Source organism: Haliotis cracherodii, unplaced genomic scaffold (genome assembly GCF_022045235.1).
Source record: "Haliotis cracherodii isolate W230 unplaced genomic scaffold, xgHalCrac1.p SCAF_26, whole genome shotgun sequence".
Classification (NCBI taxonomy): Eukaryota; Metazoa; Mollusca; class Gastropoda; order Lepetellida; family Haliotidae; genus Haliotis; species Haliotis cracherodii.
In genome coordinates this window covers 1,586,700-1,597,285 of record NW_027266282.1, presented here as the reverse complement: position 1 = coordinate 1,597,285, position 10,586 = coordinate 1,586,700, and the positions used below count along the sequence as shown (strand labels likewise).

Genomic DNA, 10,586 nt, shown 5'->3' with positions numbered 1-10,586 from the left:
TGGCACTGAGGACAATATTGCTCAATGTCTAAGCAACGGTTGGTACATCACGCACTGCCAACACAAAGACGATGTTAGTGTTCTCTGTAGTGAAGGTGAGTACATGTCGGCTGAGTGGGAGATTAATTCTCGATTACCAAGTTCAAAGCCTATTCTCCATATTTCTATGTTTAGCGCTCATACATGAATTAACTGACTCACCGTCGAATGTGTATAGTGATTGTGTCGAACAGAGTGTTGGCATTGCACTGGATCAGTATCAATAGGTATACACCTAGTACAGGACACATGTAGCGATATCAATCATGTACAATGGAAGGTGTGATCTGTCTACAGATGTTCCCAAACTACGTCTTGCCGAAGGTCCAAATAAATTTCAAGGTCGTCTTGAGATGGAAGTGGCGGGTACATGGGGAACAATCTGTGATGACAACTTCTCGTACACCGCCGCAGCTGTTGTCTGCCGTCAGATGGGATTACCATTGTAAGTACTCTGTATACACATCTCACAAATATCCATCAGTTTCACTCACACATATCCATCGGTCTGTTCCAGGTGCCTAGTGTTCACTCTCACCCATATCCATCCGTCTGTTCCAGGTGCCTAGTGTTCACTCTCACCCATATCCATCCGTCTGTTCCAGGTGCCTAGTGTTCACTCTCACCCATATCCATCCGTCTGTTCCAGGCGCCTAGTGTTCACTCTCACCCATATCCATCGGTCTGTTCCAGGTGCCTAGTGTTCACTCTCACCCATATCCATCCGTCTGTTCCAGGTGCCTAGTGTTCACTCTCACCCATATCCATCCGTCTGTTCCAGGTGCCTAGTGTTCACTCTCACCCATATCCATCCGTCTGTTCCTGGTACCTAGTGTTCACTCTCACCCATATCCATCCGTCTGTTCCGAGGCCTGGGAATTAATTATATATAACAGTCTGTAAAAGTCCAAAGACCAGTTTCCACACTTGCCGAACTAGGCTGGAATTTTGTGGCCTCAATCGTAGCGTCACACATTGTACCCATGTCGGGAATCGAACCCGGGTCTTCGGCGTGACGAGTTAACGCTTTAACCACTAGGCTACACGACCGCCCCTGATATCACCCGAAACTGCTGAATTTGTCAATATAATCGCAGAAATATAGCATTTAATTATGATTTTAGAAATTGGATACTTTTTATCCATGCCTCTCATACTAGTGACTTACTCCCAAGTGTGCAATACTCTCTCTCCAGGTTGTTTCCTGAATATATGTTCCCTACCAGCTTTAGTATCATCAGCTCGGTCTGGTGTAATGACTCACCCTTGATGACATGAATGTTTCAGAGGTCGTTTACTTAGAAGATAAACATAGTGTCTTGTCTATGGAGAGCAATAGATTACCTGTATAAGGCGCTGAACTGAATTTGGAACCGTACAACGGTAATTCTTTGGAAATGTCCAAAGAGGCACTGGTTGCGTTCAATGTTTTGAGTACGTCGCCTGTATGAAATAAGGAAACAGTGACAAAAGCCTTAAAACAAAGTATGTCACTTAATAATATACACTAGCTGTTTTTACATCCATATGGTTTACTCGTGTGTATGATGCGTTGAAAGTGCGTGGCATATTTCCTTCGTAAGCAAACACTTAGTGGCCACTTGGGGGACCGACTATTTGATATTCGGGTATGGGAGGTGCCTGACTGCAGCAAACAAAGTGTTGGTTTCCGTTTTCAAGAAACCTTTCGGAAACCTTCCATACGCCTTCCCACCTTCCTTTTAATCTGTCATCGATACCTCCCGGAAACCTTCCCCCAAAATGGTAATACTTTTGTTCCATTAAGTGTAAAATATATAAAAGAATATTTGAAACTATTCTTCATGTTTTGTTTCTAGTAAATAATGTTTACGCTAAGCAAAACACTGTATGTTCTGACTCCTTGAGTATCTGGAGCAAAGCCTTTTATTTATTACTAATCGTTTTATATTATTTGAGCATCTTAACGGCCAGGTGTGGAAATCAGTCCGATTTTGTTCTGCATGATTGGAATCGGTATATACTGAGCTTTGAGGACATGGACTATGTGTCTGATTCCTTTGACACTCCCAGACGAAGCCGTGATGATATATGCAATGAATATTGAAAGGAACACCTAGATTCGTGTTCAACTCATAACATTCACATGTTTAATGGGAGATGTACGGGTGATGCAGATGGTAGCTTTACTTGTTATAAAGGAGACGGAGCAGGTTTGATTGACTACTGTCTATGTTTAGTTGACTTACTTACCAGAGATATCGACTTTACTGTAAAAACACGGTCAGAGTCTGATCACTTTCCAATTGTTATGTCATTACAAGTCCATACTGACCATGGTACAACGGAGAACGGGGCGGAAAACGAGGAAATACTACATCGGCAGATATACCAAGTTATGTTTGGAGGGACTCTGTTATTGAAACTTTTTGTCTCTCTGTAGCTGATATTTTATCACCTCCTGTGTTAGACAGTGACAGAGAACAGGTTCCACTTAAAATCGAGTCTGCGGTAGAAACTCTAGTTGATGTATTTCACGTTAGTGCTGAGACTTGAGGCATTTTAAAGAAGAAGTATAGTACTGTTTGCCGGACTACGAATAGTAAGAATTGGTACGATGCCGAGAATTCTATTGGAGAGGAGTTAATAGACATATTACGTGTACTATATGCAGATAATTTGTGTATATTCGATTACACTGTAATAGGTCTGCAAAGAAATAAATATGTTTTATCCATATTCTTTAAAATTGTGGACCTGAATTAACATATCTAAAAGCGTAATTTTGGTGTTCAGAAGAGGTGGCACTTTAAGGTGTGATGAACGATGGTTTTTAAATGATAAACGTATCAATGTTAGTACTTACAATAGTTATGTGGGTGTTCTGTTTTCAAATAGATTGTCTTGGCCTTAATGCATTGATACCCTCAAGATAAAAGCCAATTGCAGTTTCACTTTGTTGATATGTCAGTTACCATTTTATTGGTGATGTTAATTATTTCTTGCAGCTGTTTAGACAGCGTTTGTTTGATTGTAACAAACAGAGTATTCAGATAAAAAAATATGAGTCTTGTAAATTAAGGTAACACACGTTAAGATTTGACTGGCTATGGAATCTTATGTATTCAGAAATAGAGACCATAGACGTATATATAATGTTGACTATGTTGTAATACGTATCATCTGTCATGTAGCAGTGCCGCTGTGGCAGTATCTGGCATACCCTATGGCAAGGGCACAGGCAAGATATGGCTGGATAACGTCAATTGTCGGGGTAATGAGACGTCCGTTTCAAGCTGCCATCACAACACTTTGGGAAATAATGATTGTGATCATTCGGAAGATGTAAGTGTCATGTGCCAGTCTTCGGCATCCACAGCGAATGTGACAGCACGACTAGTGAACGGTCCTACCCCGACAGAAGGCCGTCTGGAGGTGCTGGTGAATGGACAATGGGGATCAGTGTGTGATGATGGGTTCGCACGACATGATAATGCTCCTGTGGCTTGTAGGATGCTCGGCCTGTCAACGTAAGTTCATGTATGTGTGTTTACATGTAAGTGATACTACCACAGTTTTACCGGCAACAGTTTGTTATTATATATCCAAATCACTCAGCAAAGTGTCCTAAGGAATAGTTGGATGAAGGTTCAAATTCAACTATCAGTTATTAATTTTAAATATTTTTCAGGGTGATGAAAGATTCAAAATGGCCCATATCAGGATGTTTCTGAAGTCATTTATAATGGCCTACACAACTTAAGTAGGGTAAAATATATGGTTACATATTTCATAATGTGGCAATATCAAACAGGCATTGATCAATAAATCTAATAGATCTCCCTCCCTCACACAGTTACACATTCACCGTATATCGAAGCATATGATCACAGTACACATTGTATATCTTTGTTTTGACTGGGTTAGGAGTATATGTACATAACAGTAAATATTTAATTACAGAGCCATGTGTGCTAGGCATCTCCTTGAATATAAGTCTATTCATAATTGGGCAGGCACCATCCGGCTTCCTTTAGCAACGCTCGATATGGGCAGGGGAGTGGAGCTATCTGGATGGATGACGTGACATGTACAGGAAGGGAACTCTCATTGGCCAATTGCTCTCACAGACCGTACGGCTTAGGAGACTGCAGCCATGACGAGGATGTTGGGATAAGTTGTCCACCAGGTTTGTTTGTTTGTTGCTTAATACCGCAGTCGGCAATATCCCAGCTACATGACGGTGGTCCGTAAATAAGTCTGGACCAGACAATCTAATGTTCATGTCATGAGCAGCGATGTAAGCAACTGGGATACGATGACATCTATCAGCCCTGTCAGTGACCTTTGACCATCCGATCCTGTTAGATGCCTCTTACGACAAGCATGAGTGGCTTTAAGACCAATTCTAACCAGGATCTTCAGACCAGGTGCGTGCGTGCGTGCGTGCGTGCGTGCGTACGTGCGTGCGTGTGTGTGTGTACGCACACACTTGTATATATAAACATTATTGATTTGTTTAGGTGTATAGGCATTAAATGTATAAAAACAGAGTGCTTGTCAAAACTCGTTTGTGCACACAAGATCTTTTGCTGCTCAATGGCTCTTCAGGTGCAATGAAACTGTAACGTAGTCATAGGCGACACACAACAGCAGTATTTGTGACGTCATAATGTCTATGATGTAACAATTAGAGGGCGACGTAAAACGTTTACTAAGTAATCAAGCTCCTAACACAAAATTGTGACCGTTATGATCACGTGACCTCGGACAAGAGGTGGTATGCCAGATTTACCATTGTCACTCAGACTCGGTTGCGAGCAGACACATAATGTTTTCTACAAACCAAACGCTCAAAGACACTTTATTATACATTTATTCATTAAGGAAGCAACAGCATTGATCAGGCGACGTTTGTAAGGTGCTGAACGTTTACGTGTCATAGGCATGTTGATGATGGGCACACGTCAGAATATTGTTGCCCGAACGATGCATGTTTCTCAACCTGCCATCAGCAGATTGTGGGACCGAAGAGTACATGCGGAATCGTCTGCACAGATGACATGTGTGTGCATGACGTCCACATGTCATCCCACAACTTACTGCACGTCATTTGATTCAGAGGTGTCAGTGGTGCAGGGAACGTCAGCACTGGGATAATCGACATTGGGCTAATGTCATGTTTTATGACGAATCGATGTTAACTCTCGACTTCCATGGCCGCACAAATGGAGTTTGGAGACGTCCTAATGAACGTTTTATGGACGTTACGACGGGCAGCATTGGGGTTGGGTCAGTAAAGGTGTGTTGTGGTATCACAGTGACTGGCCTGACTGCGTGTCACGGGTCAATATTATCGGGACAACAGACCCAGTGCTGCCATTTGCACATGGTGTTGGGCAACTTTGCATCTTTAAAGGTGATACTGCACGTGCTCACAGTTGCTGGATTGTGACCCAATTACTCCAACCGCAAAACATCAATGTGATGCCATGACCAGCACTCAGTCCTGAACTTGCCCCCATTGAACACGTCTAGCACGTCATTGGCAGACGTGTACGCCAACATCACAACCACCCAGCACTCTCAATAAACTCGGTGGTGCTCTCAGTGATGAGTGGAACAACATGAGTCAAGCTGACATTGGTCGTCTCATCAAAAGCATGCCTCGCTGAATTCGTGCATGTCTAGCCAACAGATGTGTTTTTACCACATATTAGTGACGTAACTACTATCTGACACCTGACCACTTTAACGACCTTGCGCGCCGTCATCTCATTAGATCCGATCGCCCAATCTGCAGCAGCAATTATCATATCATTTCCATTTATCAATTCCATGTACATCCGAATATATGTCTTGATTCCCACTGTCTCCTACTTTTTGGCCTAGTACATGTATGGGATCGCTATCGTTTACACGACCTGCTTCACAATTGTTATTTACAAAACCTAAATCTAATAAGACCTACAAGTACGCTCATATTTATGATTTGTCGAGCATTTTCTGATTTCCTTTAAAGCATTAAGACAGAAATGAACGACTCTTCGAAGTTGAGTCGAGTCGAGGGTTAAGGAAAATGTCAGTGTTTGCAAACTTGATTCAAGTCGTTCATTAAACCCAGTTTGTAGATCTGCTATTCTGGTTCTTGACCGTTTAACATCGCCTCCCCCTTCCAATGGTCACACGATCTGTCACACACTCATGTTGTATGCATATTCTCTGAAACAGATCAGTTTTACATTATAGAACGGAACAGAAGTTCACATCGGGTGTTTGAGATAATTTATAGTAAAAATAATGCGAAAACAAATGTTGATCAGCTGCTGCTTTTCTGTGACCATTGTGATGAATTAGTTGTTGAGGACGAGTACCGTATTTTACTAATCTGTTCATATTATAAGCAAAGTAGAAATACATTTGTTCCACAATATTACCATAAACATCCTTCTCGTCAAAAATTACAATGTCCTCTACAACAAATTCAACAATCAAAGGTCTTGCTTTGTATCTGAAGAGAAATTTGAAAAAACACAAGAAACAAACAAACATAATTATGTATTATGTATTACGTCACATATCATGGAAAAATTGTAAATCAATTGTGTGAGATCCACAAATAAATTAGATATAAATGTATTGTACTCTGGGACACGAGGCCTCCAATACTGAAATAAAGAATCTTGAAGAAGTTCATTGACAAATACCATACTATTAACCACATGGAATGCTTTCAAGTTTCCTACCCCGATGGAAGAAAGAGATGGTCGTAAATTCCATAAACATAGCACATTTTATGTCTTAGTTCTGAATTATATCTCTTTATGAGACGTATTCATGTTATTCTTCGCAAGGGGTACATAGTATTCATCTTACACCTCTCTCATTTGCATTTCGTCATCAGTTTCCTTCTTGCGGACTTATGTCACGTGGTTTTCAAGCAATGGTTTTGACGACGATCGTAATGGATATGAATGTGTGCCAAACTTTTCGGCATCGTCGGTGTCTGTAAACACTTTTTCATTTGAAACCATTTGACCAACTAAGAAGGTGTTTTCATTACATGAAGAAACAGAAAAAGTCCCATCCCAACGTTTTTCTGAAAGCCCCAGAACTGTGCCTTTTGCTACCTTAATAACAAAGATATAAACTCTTTCGGTTCAATGACATCCCGTTTCCCTGGTTTGGGAAAGTACATGCAGTGTAATTTGGAAGCAGAAAGTAAGTTAAGAAAGATAAATGCACTTTTGTTTCAGGAAATCAAATGTCTAATGCAACAAAAAAGTAAGAAAAGAAAGTCTTATGATAATATGCTAACCTCATTAACAAAATTGAAGCACTACAAAACCCACGACCTTAAGGGATCCATGGGAGTTGGTTAGTAGGGCTTGAATTTAGTATCGAGATTACATGTTTCTTTCGCTACAAAACCAGATGTGAGCCAGAATTTCTAAAAGCAAAACCTCCATGAAAAAATGTATTTTTTGCGCCTAGTGCATACCTCACTTAGAAAGGTTTATTAAAAGTGTTTGGAGAATACATGCTTAATGAATGCAGTACAAATTTGATATAGAACGCCCTATGCTTATAACTACCTTGATAATACATAGGTAGTATACAAAGAAACTCTGCAGCACTCACGATAGACAGCAGCGTTAGATGATCTATATCCAATGTGTAACAAAGATTTACAAAAAAAAGTTATACACACTTCCGGTTTGATAACATAACTTCCGGTTTAGGAAAACACATGTATAATGCAAGACAACTTTGAAACAGAAAGTTCTATGCCTCTCGCCACTAAGCACTTCCGATTACGGAACTCTCACCACTGTTCACTTCTGGTTTGAGAAAACACATGCAGTTCGACTTTGAAACAGAAATGTAATATATGCTCATAGCGCTACACTATTATAACCCCGGTCAATGAATCAGTGAGCACTCGATTTTCATTCTCAGCTCCCTGGGGAGTATACAACCCAAGCTGCCTGTGAGGCGCTAGAAGGTTAACAGCCACATTACCATCTCATCCTACCGGCTACCCGGTATCTGAAACATGACTCCTTTTGTGTACAATGCAGTACATAATGAGTGCACAGTGTATTATGTTGTCTCCTCTAGATACATTTGTTGTTATTCCTGTGTCTAATGCTCTCAGTATGTTGGATAGTTTAGGGGCAAGTTTGTAAACCGGCCTACTACCATTGACATCCAATTTTGCTTTCAGTGGATTTTCTCAATGTTAGCGTGCGCCTTGCGGGTGGCGGCGACTCTCACTCTGGGCGGGTAGAGATTTTCCACCAGGGGACATGGGGCACCGTGTGTGACGACGGCTGGGGCATACCCGAAGCCAACGTCATTTGTAAACAGCTTGGGTTTGGGAAGTATGTGAAATGTCTCCTCAGCACCTTTTACTCTCATCTTTTGACGATATATGTGCATTATTAAATAATATTCATTTAGCATTATATTCCTGTCTGTACTACAACCTCCATGTCGAAAGTTGCTTATGTAATTCTATATTGTACTAACAAATGTACTACATAGCAAAATGTAATTTCGACAAAAAAGAGATGTCCCTCCTCTTCGCCTGTATCTATGATTCTGTATACACAAAGCACATGTAAACTGGAATGTAGGCAACACGAACTACAATAACAGTTTTTTCATCATTATATTTGATTGTTGCAGTACACTGAACATTCCAATACCGAACGCTTACTACGGCCACGGCAGTGGAGGCATATTGATAGACGACATAAACTGTATCGGAAACGAGAGCAACATCGGCAACTGTCAGCACGCCATGTGGGGCAGCAACAACTGTGACCACTCCGAAGATGCCAGTGCGATGTGTCTGACAGGTTAAGCAGGAAGTGTGACACTTTATTAAAATCGGTATCGATGACATGGAGCACGACTGACCAAATTTATTTACTAAGGGATGCTTTCCGATCAAACGAATGGTGGGGTAGCCTGGTGGTTAAAGCGTTCGTTCGTCACGCCCAAGACCCAAGGTCAATGTGTGATGCCCATTACTAGTGCCCTCTGTCGTGATATTGCTGGCATATTGATAAGGCGGCGTAAACCTACACTCACTCACAGATCGAACAATTTATTGTCAAATGTGTTTGACCAACTACTCATCATACTCGTTAGTGACAATAATTCAGAAAGAAACCTATTAACAGAATGATTTCCATTCTGTTTTGAAAATGTGTTTTGGAATGCATGAGATTAATTCAGGTTTCATCTTATACGTCGCTTTTAAACTTGAACAGCAATTGCTTTATTCTGACATGTACTAACATTCTATTTCAAAAGTCCATGTTCTGTTCAATGTTTAATAACGTCCACAATCTCATACCGAATGTTGTAGGTGTACAGCCAGCTCCGCCAATACAGGTGCGTCTGGCAGGGGGCGTCGACAAGTACCAGGGCCGGCTGGAGATCATGTACCGGGGTGTGTGGGGCACTGTGTGTGATGACCAATTCCAGGTCCCCGAAGCAACAGTGGTCTGCAGGATGTTGGGTTTTGGATCGTACGTAACATCACTTAAATAGTCGAGATCAGTCAATATAGGTCTCAACGTCTTCAGTAGCAGCTTGTGTTGCTAATCTAGGCATCAAGTCTCCAGTAAATCATCTGTATGCATAGTCTAGTGTCCGAGTTATGATTAGAGGAACGTACCATGTATTTGTATATGAGTACAGAAGTATTCCACTTCCGTCGATGTAAGTCGGTTGAGTTGCCATCTACAATATTGCCTTCCTCAGGTCTGGGATCCCAATACATCATCCAGGTTCAGGGAGCGGCCCTATCTGGCTGGATGACCTCGCGTGTGTGGGGACGGAGTTCTCCCTGGCAAACTGCAGCTCGGGGGGCTGGGGGGAACATGACTGTGACCACACGGAGGACGCTGGTGTTGACTGTACACAGCGTAAGTAACAGTGGTGGATTATACTTCTTCAGGAACAAGATAAACCCGCCTGGTAATCATATCCCGACAATTGAACACTCGTACGTCTGTGGCAATGTTTACAGTGAAGAAAGTTGGAGAGTACACAACTGTACAATGGAACGTTTACACAGACCCAACGATTAGGGCAATGTACGACTTGAATATGTTATACACCATACAGGATATGATTACATGTCTTCCAACATATCGAGCCTGAACACAAATAGTATGTTTCTTTTCACTTCTTGACTTGTAGGAACAATACAATCATGCTTATCAACAACTTCCATATTTCTTTCTATAACCGTACATAACACGTATCAAGAACAGAGTGATGTTCTGAGATGCCATGAAGTAATTTGGAGGTTTCCGATTCTCTTATTATACGCGGGAGTTTGGGTCTATTCAGAGGGTATTCAGGACTAAGCAATGTGGTACACGGGAAGCAAACAAAATCGTTTTTGGTACGCAGATTCGACATTTTAAAAAAATAACGGTTTTACGTGAATAATTTTGTTAGTGATTAAACTTCAAATCATACCTTTTCTCAATACTTTTGAGGTTTGTGTAAAGTAGTTTTCAGAATTCTGTACTTTTTCTGAATGA

General features: G+C 41.2%; 1 protein-coding gene across 2 annotated transcripts in view; it reads left to right on the top strand.

The window, feature by feature from the left end:
- The first annotated feature begins 28 nt into the window (after nt 1–28).
- The window catches only part of LOC139472963 (scavenger receptor cysteine-rich type 1 protein M130-like), a 62,596-nt gene continuing 52,038 nt past the window's right edge, over nt 29–10,586 (top strand). For both annotated transcript variants that reach the window (XM_071255444.1, XM_071255445.1), the window contains exons 1-8: nt 29–95; nt 337–484; nt 3,213–3,548; nt 4,035–4,207; nt 8,246–8,402; nt 8,710–8,882; nt 9,398–9,560; nt 9,796–9,959. In XM_071255444.1, coding sequence (XP_071111545.1) covers nt 393–484; nt 3,213–3,548; nt 4,035–4,207; nt 8,246–8,402; nt 8,710–8,882; nt 9,398–9,560; nt 9,796–9,959 — 1,258 coding nt within the window. In that variant the 5' untranslated portion in view covers nt 29–95; nt 337–392. The remainder of the gene's footprint in view (nt 96–336; nt 485–3,212; nt 3,549–4,034; nt 4,208–8,245; nt 8,403–8,709; nt 8,883–9,397; nt 9,561–9,795; nt 9,960–10,586) is intronic.